Here is a 15,197-nt window from a genome sequence, read left to right on the forward strand (position 1 = left end):
GTCATTAACATCATTGTCAGAAGCTTGGTTATCTAGAGAGAGCTCGTGAAATGATAGGGCACTAATTTATCCTAACTGAGGTTGCATGGTAAGACATGATAATTTTATTGAATTGAGTATGAAAAAGGAAACATTTATCATTGATCACAAAGCAGCATTTTTCACTACTGACAGCAAGTAATCAGATCAAATTTGGTGCTGAGCTCCAAGGCTGCAATGTCAATCGATTCTTTGTGTTTATGAACTTGCTTAAAGTGCTCCATGCCAGTGAGCATGTAATGTAGTGATAAAGGACTCAAACCAATTCGCTGCATCATTAATACTGCTAAATATCCCATGAAACCCAATCTTCTTTGATTTGTTATCCTAACTGATGCAAAAGAGTTCTGAGATGATGCAGCTGGAATGCTGCTTGGCTGGCTGACTATCCTGATCAGAAACGACTTAGAGATCCTTTGCCTTTGATCCTTAGAGGCTCTGGCTCTGTAACTGCCCTCTCACTGGCCTGCTATTTTTACCCTCCCCCCTTAGGCTGAGCGGCTAATGGAACAAGCTAGCTGCTGGGAAAAGGAGGAGCAAGAAATCCTGTCATCTAGAGCTAACAGTAGGCAATCACCTGCAAAAGTACAATCGAAAAACAAATATTTGCATTCCCCGGAGAGCCGGCCCGTGGCAGGGGAGCGAGGGCAGCTAATGGAGCTGTCTAAAGAGAGCAGTGAAGAGGAAGAGGAAGAGGAAGAGGAGGAGGAGGAGGAGGAAGAGGAGGAAGAGGAGGAGGAAGAGGAGGAAGAAGAAGAAAATATTCAAAGCTCTCCTCCAAGGTTGACTAAACCACAGTCAGTTGCCATAAAGAGAAAGGTATGTGTCTGTTTAGATTTTCCGTCTGAGTCAGTTTCAATCACATCTTATTTGTCATTGCAAACATTCTATCTATTAGTATTTGTTTCACTCTCCATTCTTTAGACGTAGTTTATTTGTATCCAGTCCCACTGATCATGTATCGTCATTGTTTATCTTACAGTTATGATTGTGTTTATTCTTTGTGGTTTGTTAGTGCTGTGACAGGAAACCAGGGACAGGCAGGCTTGCTAGTCTGGTAGTTACTGCCACCTGCTGGTTCATAGGACTGGAGTAAATCAGGCTATGCGAACAGAAAAGGGCCCAGGGGAGCACCTGAACCACCCTTCGGTGAATTTTGATGAAAACAGCAAGGCCGAGAGAGGATAGGAGACTTGTCCAAGGTCACACAACTCTTTAGAGATGGAGGCAGAACCAGATGAGTGCTCAGACTCCAAGCCCAGCACTCCTGATGCTATTTCTTGTTCTTGGCATCGAATTGTTAGAAGGTATTTTAAGCCCTTCAGTTTAATGCTATTTTGCATTTATGTAAGTACACATTACTGAAATGTCTCATATCTTAGTAGCCTGGTGTTTTCTCTAGATACACATACCCTGTGCAGAAAGTAAAAAAATGATTTTGTCTTTAGGTTACTGCTCAACCCAGAGCTGATATCTTTGTCTTTAGTATCTGTCTGTGACATAGAGAGGGACCAGACACTGCAGGATAGCCAAGACTAATAGTGACAGCGCAAGTTAAGGCTGTGCCCCAAGGCTACCCTACGTGGTGTCTGTCAAAGAACCTGCTGTTCTGACTCCCAGCTTGGCGTGCCTTCATCTAAGCCTGGCAATCTTCTAGTGGAAGGGCAGTTGTGGGGAGGTGCTAGAAAGGAGCATCCCATAGAGTGGACTTTTAGGCTTATGAATAATATTTTGACTTCTTACAAGGAAAATGTATTCATGCATTATGTATACAACAAAAGAAATTTGTTTTAAAAACATCAAAAACCAGAATTATCCAAGGCATGATAAATGCCTACTGTCATATAAATGGACTCAACCTAAAGAAAACCAGTTCTGTATATTGGCTATACTTTTGTTTGGGAAAATTCTAATGGATTAGGGAGAGAGCAGGCCAGCTGGGGGGATTAATAATTATAAGTGTTAAATTACAGAACGTGACTGTCAGGATTTATATGTGCACTTCAATGAACATTCAGGCAGTTAAAAATGTGAGACACAATAATTCTTGGATACAGTTTACTTAGAGTTTGAGTTTTAACCAAGCATATTGAACCCTTCTTTGCAATGTATTTCCAATAATTTTTCAGACCCATTATTGACAGATTACATCTTAGCAGCAAATCTGCCTGTTCTTCTTATATTTGAATTTTGTATCATTGAGTACTTTTTGCTTGGAAACAAAAAAACATTTTATATTTGCAATTATGGAGAGTCATTTGTGCCAACCCGTAGTACAATTAGAAAAAATATATATATCTTATGTAAATAAGACACTTTCCACATGTCTTTAGATTTTCTTTAGATGCCATCTATGTTGAAATATTTTGGGGAATCCCCTGGCGGTCCAGTGGTTAGGACTGCACGCTTCCACTGCCAGGGGCTAAGATCCCACAAGCCTCGCGGAACGGCCAAAAAAAGAAAAAAAGTAAAATTATCAGTGATATCCCTGCAGCCACCAATACATGACTCTAACATTGTAAACAGACTAATTCTTTCTTCAAGTACCCTTTCTTCTTTTGCATCATTCCTGACATCCTATGAAATGGGGAACAGGTAGGCTAGTCTTGTACACCATCATATATCTTACAGTGCCTTGCACAGAGTAGGTGCTCCTTGAACAGTTATCAAGTATTAAAATGAGTGACCCAGTGGCTAGTTGATTGTTGAAACATTTATAGAAACATTGGTGTCCATGATGACTTAATCACTATGGTATACAGGATTTTGAAGCCTGCAGGTACTACTGGAAAATATATGCTAGGAAAGCAAACCTTAGCTTTTAAAATCTACAGTTCAGCTGCTAGGATGTTCCCTCTCAAAGCATCTGCTTGAGTAAACAATTGTTTTATTTGGAAAGCACTTGCCTCTGTAGTAGGAGCCCGAGAGGGATGTTAAACATCAAATGAAAGGTTAAGTACAAAGACATTACAGAAGTTTTTGCGTGTAAGAGTCTCAGACACGCGTTCAGTACATGTTTGCTGCATATCGACTCAACACTGTAATTTCTCATGAGCTCTGATGTATTATGTTTGGCATTAATTTCAGAGGCCTTTTGTGCTAAAGAAGAAAAGGGGTCGTAAACGCAGAAGGATCAACAGCAGTGTAACAACTGAGACCATTTCAGAGACGACAGAAGTACTGAACGAGCCCTTTGACAACTCAGACGAAGAGAGGCCAATGCCACAGCTGGAGCCTACCTGTGAGATTGAAGTAGAGGAGGATGGCGGGAAGCCAGTGCTGAGAAAGGCATTCCAACATCAGCCTGGGAAGAAAAGACAGATAGAGGAAGAGGAAGGAAAAGACAATCATTGCTTTAAGAATGCTGACCCTTGTAGAAGTAAGTGGAGGAATTATAAAAACCTTACCCTTGTGAATATCTGTCTATTATTGCCAAAAAGCAGGCACCTGAATTCTACCCAAAGGCATTTCTGAGGCTGTACCGACCCACCAGAAATAAGTGCTCATCTGTCCTTTCTCATTCATAAAAGGTACTATCCCTTCTTCCTGGAATTGGATTTTTCTGTTCAACAACTTTAGAAGTTTAACATAGGCCAGAACATCCCTCTAGGTGGGTTCATCTTACTTTCCAGAAATTGGCTTATCCTCCAAAATTTTGAAGTCTGTCAATGAGAAACACATTGCACTTCCTTGATTCTAATATGTACTTTTTTTCACATTTAACATTTCTGAAATCAGGGTATATATAATTATTGATGTGAGCATTGAATGCAGTAGTTTCTTTCTTCCTGAAAAACAAATATTAGTAAATTGATGATGTGTCCTATAATCAGTGGTGTCTTTGGATATGTTCTTATCAAGAATCATCTAAAACCTACCCACACCATCACTAATGTGGAAATCAGGAGATTATCCTTCCTTCCTTTCAAATTACTGTTTTACAGTTGCTATTGGCAGGGACACCCCACCCCATATTCTAAAAAAATTATTAAACACCATTGACTCCTGTTTGATGCCCTATTTAAAAGAAACCATCCCTTGCCTGTCAGGCTGGGAACTTGAGCTCCCAGCTGAATCGTGAGGATTTGTGGGACAGTCTGTACTCTACAGTGGAAATGACTCTATTCAAAACCTTACTTTATTTCCAGTCTAGAGAACAGGCCATCTCACTTCCCTGGAAACCACAGGTTATCACTCTTGCCTTTGAAAAGCCACAGTTTTAAGAACATGAGCAAGCAGCTCCTTGACTTTCTTAATTAACAAGAATACTATTGCCACATACATACTTCTGTCTGCTGAGGCAGTGACATTTCACCCCGGGTATAGAGGAACCAAGCCTTGTTTGTTAGTTTCCTTAAACAAATAAACATACGAAACAACTGCAGAAAGAGGTCGTTTTTTGGTCTGGAATTTGAGCCTTATTTCCACTTCTTAGCTGTCTTCTCAGGAGCCTGTACATGAATCATCACTGTCTTCATGCTCCACTTTGTGCCACTTGCCTTTAAAAATTCCAAGTTGCCATATTATACCTGATTCCTTTCAGGATCTTCTTTCTTAAAAAATAATTATTGGAAAGCTCATCTTCTAACTTAGAGGGGTTTCCTACAAATGCTGATAGGTCTAGTAGCACGTGGAATAAGAATGTGGAATCCAAGGTCATTGGCATGCCTGTTGCCTGTCCATACGTATAGACATATGAACTTAGTGAGATGTCTATTAACTGGAGATTGTACTTTGCACTTCGGAAGGAATCAGTCTACAGCACCGTATCTTTTCAGCTAACCAATTTGAATGTAATACATTCAGGTAAGTTTACGTGTAATCCTTTTATTACATAAATGAGCTAAGAGCTTACCCTGTTCTGTACTGATAGGATTAGATATCCAATCTGGCAAAAGGGATCTCTGTTCCACACTGATTATTAGATCTTGTTTTTGTTCTCCAAAATAGTGTTTCTAATAAGGCTATTTCTCTTTGTGAAGCTTTTCCTTTAAATTGACCCCTCTAGGAGATTAGTATAATCTTTAATTTTATAAATATCTTAAGACTTGGGTGTTTTATGTTTGTATTTATTCATATATTTACTTGTTTGCTTGCTTATATTTATATAAATATATTTATAATATATAAATATATTTACATATTTATTTAGATTCATATATGCATATAGGTACAGTAAAAATAAGATTAGCTGAGCTAAAATGAACTTGACAGTTATGGTTTGCTTCTTATTTAATATTCAAACCATACCATACATTTGCACATTGATCCAAAATGCAATGTGGTTAGAATTAGTGATAAAAAGAATACCTGTATTTTAAATGTTCAGTAATTTCATGGTAAATACATTATAGTTTGTGTCATCCAGAAATGATGATCCTGGAGTAGATTACAGATGTATTTATGTTCTGGTTATTTAGTTATTTATTCATTTGTTTCAGAGGTACATAGTTTATTTTTATGCCAGAGAGAACATTCACATCAAAGTAAATAATGTCATCTGAGATCATTTCAATCCAGTAAATGTCCACAAGCTGAAGTTCACTTTCTCAGGATAAATATGCAAGTTAGTTCTATTCATTTCTCCAGTACAGTGGTGATTGGGATATGAGCTAACTTTAACCCTGCATTTCCTAATTTGCAAATATTCAAATGGATTCTCTTTACATCGTGGAATTCCAGGCTTTTGTATCAGACAATGTCTTGTTTGTCAAACTCAAATACGTTTATTATAGTGGCCTGTATCCATGTGCTTCCTATAAAAAGCACAGCTTTCTGTTAAGAGTGGGTTGTGTGTGGAGGTGTGTGGTGTGTGCACCATATATTGTTTTCCAGGCCTAGGTAATTTACTCCATTTATACCACAATATTATTCTGTATTAGGTTTGACTGTGTCGTTAGCATCAACTCTTAAAATGCTAAATTGAAAGCAGTATGTGCTAAATTGTTTAGAAGAATAAATTCAAGTTGTTCATGGTGATGCTTTCTAAGATTTTGTTTTCCTTCCTTTCTCTTTCTGTCTGTCTCCTCACTAAGACAATATGGATGATGATGCAAATAACTTGAAAGAAGCCAGTAGAGACAATCCTGAACCTCTAAAGTGCAAACAATGGCCAAAAGGAACAAAGCGTGGTCTCTCTAAGTGGAGACCAAACAAAGAGAGGAAGACTGGATTTAAACTGAACTTGTACACCCCACCAGAAACACCCATGGAGCCCGATGACCAGGTAATAGTGGAAGAACAGAAGGAGACTCCAGCAGACAAAACCAGCCCCGCTCCCACCAGGACTGAGGAGGAGGTCAAGGAAGCTGTGGAACCCCTGCTGCCTGGGGACGAAAACAGAAGGGAGGAAACGTGTGCACCTGTAAGTCCAAATAAATCGCCAGGTGAAAAACCTGAAGATGATCTAATCAAACCCGAGGAGGATGAGGAAGAGGAGGAGGAGGAGGAGGAGGAGGAGGAAGAAGAAGGAAATGTAGAAAAAGACCCCTGTGGTGCCCAAAGCCAGGAAAAAGAGGAGCCAGAAGTCTGCACGGACAAAGAAGACCCCGTGCGTTTGGATGATCATGAAGAGGAGGAGGAAGAGGATGAAGAGCCATCTCACAACGAGGGGCATGATGCAGACGATGAAGATGACAGTCACATGGAGTCTGCCGAATCGGAGAAGGAAGAACGCCCAAGAGAAGCCTTCAAAGAAGTGCTGGAAACCCAGGAGGCTTTTTTAGACCTTAGTGTGCAGCCTAGTCATTCAAACGCAGAAGTCCTAATGGACTGCGGCATTGACCTTACAGCTTCGTGTAACAGTGAACCTAAGGAGCTTGCTGGAGCCACTGAAACCGCCCCTGAATCTGATGAGGAACCCGCAGGAGAACAGGCACAGGAGCAGGACCAAAAGAACAGTGAAGAAGTAGATTCTGAGTTCAAAGAGGGAAACACAGCAACCTTGGAAATCGACTCTGAGACCGTCCAAGCGGTTCAGTCCTTGACCCAGGAGAACAGTGAACAGGACGATACCTTTCAGGATTGTGCCGAGACTCAAGAGGCCTGTAGAAGCCTACAGAACTACACTCACGCAGACCAAAGCCCACAGATCGCCGCCAGTCTAGACGACTGCCAACAGTCAGACCACAGCAGCCCAGTTTCATCCGTCCATTCCCACCCCAGCCAGTCAGTACGTTCTGTCAACAGCCCAAGTGTCCCTGCCCTGGAAAACAGCTATGCCCAAATCAGCCCAGATCAAAATGCCATCTCAGTGCCATCTTTGCAGAACATGGAAACCAGTCCAATGATGGATGTCCCATCCGTTTCAGATCACTCACAGCAAGTCGTAGACAGCGGATTTAGTGACCTGGGCAGTATCGAGAGTACAACTGAGAACTACGAGAACCCAAGCAGCTATGATTCTACTATGGGTGGCAGCATTTGTGGAAACGGCTCTTCACAGAACAGCTGCTCCTATAGCAACCTCACCTCCAGCAATCTGACACAGAGCAGCTGTGCTGTCACCCAGCAGATGTCCAACATCAGTGGGAGCTGCAGCATGCTGCAGCAGACCAGCATCAGCTCTCCCCCGACCTGCAGTGTCAAGTCTCCTCAAGGCTGCGTGGTGGAGAGGCCCCCGAGCAGCAGCCAGCAGCTGGCTCAGTGTAGCATGGCTGCTAACTTCACGCCGCCCATGCAGCTGGCTGAGATCCCCGAGACCGGCAATACCAACCTTGGCTTATATGAACGAATGGGTCAGAGTGATTTTGGGGCTGGGCATTACCCACAGCCGTCAGCCACCTTCAGCCTTGCCAAACTACAGCAGTTAACTAATACACTTATTGATCATTCATTGCCTTACAGCCATTCCGCTGCTGTAACTTCCTATGCAAACAGTGCCTCTTTGTCCACACCATTAAGTAACACAGGGCTTGTTCAGCTTTCTCAGTCTCCACACTCCGTCCCTGGGGGACCCCAAGCACAAGCTACCATGACCCCACCCCCCAACCTGACTCCTCCTCCGATGAATCTGCCACCGCCTCTTTTGCAACGGAACATGGCTGCATCAAACATTGGCATCTCCCACAGCCAAAGACTGCAAACCCAGATTGCCAGCAAGGGCCACGTCTCCATGAGAACCAAATCGGCATCTCTGTCACCAGCCGCTGCCACCCATCAGTCGCAAATCTATGGGCGCTCCCAGACGGTAGCCATGCAGGGTCCTGCACGGACTTTAACGATGCAAAGAGGCATGAACATGAGTGTGAACTTGATGCCATCCCCAGCCTACAATGTCAACTCTGTGAACATGAACATGAACACGCTCAATGCCATGAATGGGTACAGCATGTCCCAGCCGATGATGAACAGTGGCTACCACAGCAACCATGGCTACATGAATCAAACGCCCCAATACCCTATGCAGATGCAGATGGGCATGATGGGAACCCAGCCATATGCCCAGCAGCCAATGCAGACCCCACCCCACAGTAACATGATGTACACGGCCCCCGGGCATCACGGCTACATGAACCCGGGCATGTCCAAACAGTCTCTCAATGGGTCCTACATGAGAAGGTAGGCAAAATGGGCAGTCACAAAACCCCTGGGCATCACTCTCGGATTGATCTGCACAAATACCTTCGAAGAGTACGATTTCAAAACCAGCAATTGGTGTGAATGCAAAAACATTTGTTGGCACCATTTATTTAAAAAAAAAAAAAAAAAAAGCTGTATGCAGCAGAAAGCCTTATACAAGTTGTTTTTCTTTCTTCTTTTTCCTTTTTTTTTTTTCCTTTTTCCTTTTTGGTACCTTTGTTTCTGTTCCTTTTATATGAAATTCTCTGCAAAGGAAGGCCTCTCTTTGGACTACAGTTTGGAGGCAGCCACTTGCTGTGCCTGCTTCTATTAAACAATGTGGATATCAAGCCCCATGCCCCAGCCCACCCCCAATTATCTGTTTTAATACTGAACCTAGAGTTTTTTTTTCTTCCCCGTCTACTCCATGTAAATGCCTTTAGCATTTCAGTTATTGTATATTTTGTTTGAGGTGACACTTCAGCATGCCGCTAATGTCTTTGTTAGTGACAGTGCATTTTGTAGTACTGTACAAGTGTTGTGCTAACGGTAAGCCATTTCTTAAGTTTTTTGCCTTGATTAGGGTGCCCTAATTTGAGGGTTTAAAAAAAAACTATATTTTTGTTAATTATAAAACTGTAAAGAGCTATAAAAGCTATTCCCATTTGGTTAGTCAAAAGGGTTTTATTGCTAAATGTTTGGTGTAAAGTTGAGACCCTTTTCCATTTTGGTGACAGATTTCTTTGGGGAAAAAAAGGCAGCTTTCTGTTTTATAAATGCAGACTTCTGTTTATTGAATGAAGCATATCTCAGTGTTTATCTGTCAGGTTTTGAAACATTTCATATATGTCCAAATACTTGGCAGGATTTAAAAAAAAATAGTGAATTTGGTGTAAAGTTGCTATTTTATGGAAATGCCTCTAACTTTACATTTTCATTCCATCTGTAGATTTTTCTATCTTTATAAAATATTGGAGTTATTTTTTAAGGAAAAATAGAGAAGTAGCTTGTGAATAGCTCAAACTAAGCTTACAAATCGCATGTAAAAAAGCAAAAAAGTTATTTGTGTCTGTTTATATTGCTTCCTTTTTTGTAGCCTTTGTACCTGTACAGGGTGACTGTAAGGGCCAAGCAGGAGAGGCGTAATCCTTGTATAAAATAGGAGCCAGCGACACTCTTGTATTTATCTGTTCTCTTTTTAGTCAGTCACTTCAAGAAAAAAAAAACAAAAAAAAACAAAAAAAGCTGTACATTTTAACATAAAATAAATTATGATGAGCCATTTTTAGCCTCTTGTGTCCTGTCATATTATGATTGATAGATAATGACCAATTGAACTGTATCATGTGTCACATCTCAGAACACATACACATTTTGGGAAAATAAATTATTTAGTGTAAATCAGAGTTAAGAGGTTTTCTGATTTGTTTTGACTTTGTGGGAGGGGGTTGGCAATAAATAAGAGTAATATCTAATAAAACCATCACATATACCAAATACCTATTTAATAAATTAATTTATAATGGATTTTAATGCTTTTCATGAAAGTTTATTTTATGCTAGTGCATACCTTCTGTATGCCAATCATTGTCTTTAAAATAAAGTGAATTTGTTTTTTTCTTTTTGACTTTGATCTTCATTTGCAAAGGGATCCTGCCCAAATACCCAGCTGCCTCATTTATACAGTCTGTATAAACTCCCCTCAGGGCCTAGTCCAGTGGTAGCAAACTTCATTTTTTTAAAGATTAATACAAAAAACACCCAATTTGGACTTGTATGTTTGAAAAATCATTTTCTTGAAAAAGGCGTGAAAGTTTTGCTCTGTTGTGAATGAGTGATTGGATGTTATTTTTTAGAATCTAAAGTTTAGATTCTAAAAAAAAAAAGTTATTGTTCACAAACGTTATCTTAGGCATTCAGAGAAAGTTCTGTCTGACTGTTAAAACATTTGCTTATTCAAGTGACAGGCCTTGAAATGAATGCTTGACTTGGCACCCATGTGGAAAGGAGGACAGTACATACAGCCCCGAATCATAGGTCCCAACGGAGGGAGGATGCCCGGCAGGGTTTGCCTTCTGCACTCACCCTTATTATCTTTTCCCACAGTTGCGAAGCAGTCTGGGCTTAGTGTCAAGATTTTATCTTTTTGTCCCTTCTCCCCACAACTGCATAGCCAGTGGGGGGAATATCTGTAGTGGCTGAGGAGGGCTTCCAAGAAGACACGTCTGCAAGGGCTGTCATCACCACGAGGAGAAGAGAAGCTTTAAGGTGCTTTGCTGGTAGGAAAGGAAACCTCTCATCCCCCTCCAGAGCCGGAAGCGATGGTGTGCTGCCTGTTGGAATCAACTGCTGGCATCTGTGTGGGAGCTGCTGAGGATCTTAGCAGCCCAGTGGATCCACACCTCAGGCAAGAGGCTGCCCCAGCCTGGACGTGGGGGTGGGGGCGGGGCGGGGGTGAACCTGGTAACCAGCTGAAGAGAAACCAGGCAGAACCTTCCACAGGGCCCACCTTGAAACCTTCTCATGTTTGGTCTCCTCTTGGGTTAAGTAAGGTTCTTTGGGAACTGAGATGGTCCTCTGTTCCATGTGTTGCAATGGCTTGTAACCACACGCTTGTGGTCTGTGTGGCATCTGGGCTCCCCCCACTCTGCCTGCCTCATAGTCCTCCCGGGAACTTGAGGACAAGTCCCAGTCACTGTCCCAGACCTGCCGCACCATAATTTAAGAACAGTACTGGGGACTCCTTGTGTTTCACAGGCTCCCTAGGGATTGCGGCATAGCCAGAAAGGGGAGCCCCTCTGCTGGCCCAAAGTCCTAATGTTCATTGACAGAAGGGAAAGGCTTGGTGTAGGAGGGAAACTGCTGACCTGAAGTGGCCTCAGATCACCCTGCCCGCTGCTCTGCACTTGCTTACTCTCACTTAGAGAAATCAGCTTGGCCTTAAATGTGACACCAACGATCTGGGAGAACAGGAGCTTGGATTCATCAGGACTGAAACAGAGTCACCATTAGGTGAGATTCATCAGCAGGCCACATCTTGTAAACCCAGTAATGTGTTCTTTCATTTATAGGAGGCTTAACAAGTGGTTGTCAGTTGCAGCCTTTATTTTTTACCAGCACAAGTGGTGCCTACCCAGGTGTGAAGCCATCGGCTTTCCTCGCCAACATTATGTTTTAGAAACAATGGCTCACAAATAGTATCACAAAAATAATGACTCACAAACATCCACCCTATGTAGGAAATGGGGCAGTTTCTCCAATTTACACATGAGGGGATTGAGGCTCAAACAAGCTAACCTAATTGCCCAAACACACTCAGCTGAAATCTGTGAGCAGAAACAAACTTGGTTCTCCCCAAATCGCAGCCCTTTGTCCTAGAACACTTCACTCTGGGGAAAAGCCCTAACTTGTCAAATCTCTGATTTAAAGGCATAGGTAACAAATACATGATGCTTTTAAAACTGTTAGGTGCTCTGCATATATAGGTTACTCTGTTGTTACAAGCAGTACTGGTTTACAGTACAAGTACTGTTATATTCTGAAGCAGGACCTTCAGTTTCTCGGTACCCACACTCCTGGTCTTCCTTCCCCCTCCTCCATCTTCTTTCCTGGATCTGCCTCCCAACAAACAAACACTCAGGCCTGGGGCTCCCTCTCTGTCTTCTCTCATTATCTCACCCAGTACAATGACTTCCAACACCACCTCTATGCAGATAATGCCCAGTATTATGTCTCTAGTAGTGGACCTTCCTTTGAGCTCTCTCTAGATTCAAGGTGAAATGACATGGGACACCTTTTGTATGCCTTAGACATGATAAAACTGGTGATGTCCAACCCCCTACCCCCATTTCTGGCCCTGTCAACCCCATCTCAGTATTAAGGCACCACCAAGAAACCGAATCACTGTCTTCTAATTCTCTCGCCCCTCCCAGCAGGTTCTGTGTATTCCCCAAGATAATTCCAAAATAATCTTGAATACTAGTCCCCTGGCACTAGCTTAGTCCAGACCATCTTCCTCCTTCCTGTCAACAGTTCCACAACCTCCTTACTGGTTGCCTCCTCCCTGCAGTCCATTCTCTCTACTTCAGTCAGGGTGATATTTTTTTCTTTCCAGAGTGATCTTCTTAAAACATAGATCAGACCATTCTGCCACTTAAAATTCATCGGTGGTTCTTATTTGCACTTGGAATAAAGTCCAATCTCTCTACCCTTCTGCGTCCACCTGCCCTCTCACCCACAAGCTCCAGCTTCACGGATGGGCAGCTCCTGAAACACACCACCTCAGGTTAGAAACACACCACCTCGGGTTAGAAACACATCTCTTTGCCACTTTGGTGCCACTTCACCTGTGCTGTTCCTCAGCCTAGAATGTTCCCTCCCCATTTGGCAGGTGCTCTCCTTCAAGTCTCACTCATCCCATCTGCTCAGGTCTTCTTCAACCACCTCGTCTAAAGTGGGTTTTTCCCCATCCCATCCCCATGCTTCTCCACCTCAGTACCTGCTTCCCTCATTCCACTTTATCACAGCATACATTTTTGCATTGGCCTCCTAACCCAAATTTTAGCATGTGGTAGGTTCTCAAATACTTGTTGACCAAATGAATATTTTATTTCTGAAGAATTTAAATTCTTTTGCCAAAACTGTTCCTTGGATTTCCCTGGTGGTTCAGTGGTTAAGAATCTCCCTGACGGGTTTGAGCCCTGGTCCGGGAAGATCCCACATGCCGCGGAGCAACTAAGCCCGTGCACCACAACTACTGAGCCTACGCTCTAGAGCCCGCAAGCCACAACTACTGAAGCCCGTGCATCTAGAGCCTGTGCCCCGCAACAAGAGAAGCCACTGAAATGAGAAGGCCGTGCGCCGCAACGAAGAGTAGCCCCCACTCGCCGCCACTAGAGAAAGCCCACGTGCAGCAACGAAGACCCAATGCAGCCAAAAATAAATACATTTATTAAAGAAAAAAAAAACTTCTGTTCCTCCTTTCCCCTACCCCTGGCTCCCATCTTAAAGAGACCAGACCTCCAACTTCTGCTTTCCTCAGCAGGACTTGCAGCCCCACAAAGAGGTGGGAACGTGTGGGAAGGTTGGAGAGAGAACACCGAAAGAGCACTCCAGGAACACCAGCACTGGACCTGTCCTTCCCACATACGGATTCATTTAAATGTAAATACTTCATTATGATGGATAAAAGTTAACATTTTATTAAAATGGAAATCTTTCTTTCTGGATAAGTAATAGATCAGACCTAGGAGATAACTGAGTTTAGAGGGGGCTATTGGGATCCTATGATGGGAAGGTCTAGGTAGGGGCCACTAGAATCCCTTTTGGTCTACATCTCTTTCCCAAAAGCCTGTGTATATGGCTCCCCTTACACCCAAATCTGAGTCATTATGAGGACCCATTATGGGCCAAGGTGACCATCCCAGAGCAGATACTAGGCAATCCCAGGAAGCCCTACCAGCCACAGGGGCCCAGGCCACAGGTCCTCCTCTCTGGCACAAAAGCAGGGCAGCCGCCCTAAGGTTACAGGGTGACCCTCGGGTGGCTTTACAAAGCTGCTGAGCCCCTAGTGGGCCCCTTTTCCTGGTTTCCCCGTAGGCCTTTATCAGGCAGTTTTGATTTCTGGTCCTGGACTGCTGGCATCTCCATCAGCATCTCTCTCTGGGTTCTGTCTGGCTTCTAGCTCCTGGTTCTAGAAGCCATCTCTCCCCGCTTGCCGCCTGCTGCTGTTTTCTCCTCAAGAATGAGAATCACGCCATCATGGTGACTGGCTTAGCTCTCAGGGGCGGGGGCATCTCCACACCTGAGCTCAGCGGGCTGCCTGGTTCTCTCATTCCAGGGCAAACACATTTGCAAATACTTTCTTCGGGGACTGAAAACAAGCTCATGTTGCTTTGACTAGAATCAAAGCAAAATAAGCTTCCCCAAGTTCCGGTCCCCCAAAGATTGTCTCCTTCCAAAATTATAAAGTCAAACTCTTGTTCAAATTTACCAGAATTTGTTGAATTTTTCTGGGTAGTGGCGCCTCTGGCTAAGATTCTGAACAGCCCTGGCTGCCTGAGGAAGGTAGGGGAGCCCAAAGCGGGCGGCCTCTATGCAGGGGACCGCCATTCCCTACCCCTACCAGATGAATTGCTCTCTGCCTCTTCCACAGAGCAGCATCTATGGATGGTGACCTGAGCCTGGGGATTCCATCGAAAGGAAGATGCAGGAGCCGCCGGTAAGGAAACGCGCGTCCTCCCCATGCCCACCCCCCACCCCAGACAGCCGACTGACTAACAATCGGTGCAAACTCTCCTGTAACAGCTCTCGCAGGCACTTTTCTGTGGTTAGAAAATAAAGTTATATTTTTAAATTATTTTTTAACGAATGTGACTTTCAGACAAAGCCAAATATTTAATCACAGCACAATGTCTACGCATCTTTAAATCCTTTTCCGCATCCGTCTTACCAACAACAGCAAAAAAAAAAAAAAAAAAAAAAAAAAAACAGAAAAACGGCGCATGCGTGCTCACTTGTAGCCAGTTCCGCTGGGAAGCCCGTCTGCCCCATTTTGCTGTGAAGCCAAGTGCTGGCCTCCTACCGGAGGCCGCTATGAA

General features: G+C 43.2%; 1 protein-coding gene across 1 annotated transcript in view; it reads left to right on the plus strand.

Annotated features, from left to right (window-relative positions):
* The window catches only part of KAT6B (lysine acetyltransferase 6B), a 183,228-nt gene extending 173,010 nt beyond the window's left edge, over positions 1-10,218 (plus strand). The window contains 3 exon segments of the mRNA XM_032608381.1: positions 532-858; positions 3,127-3,418; positions 6,075-10,218. Of these exon segments, the coding sequence (XP_032464272.1) occupies positions 532-858; positions 3,127-3,418; positions 6,075-8,602 (3,147 nt within the window). The 3' untranslated portion in view covers positions 8,603-10,218.
* Positions 10,219-15,197: the final 4,979 nt, after the last annotated feature.

Source organism: Phocoena sinus, chromosome 16, assembly GCF_008692025.1.
Source record: "Phocoena sinus isolate mPhoSin1 chromosome 16, mPhoSin1.pri, whole genome shotgun sequence".
NCBI lineage: Eukaryota > Metazoa > Chordata > Mammalia > Artiodactyla > Phocoenidae > Phocoena > Phocoena sinus.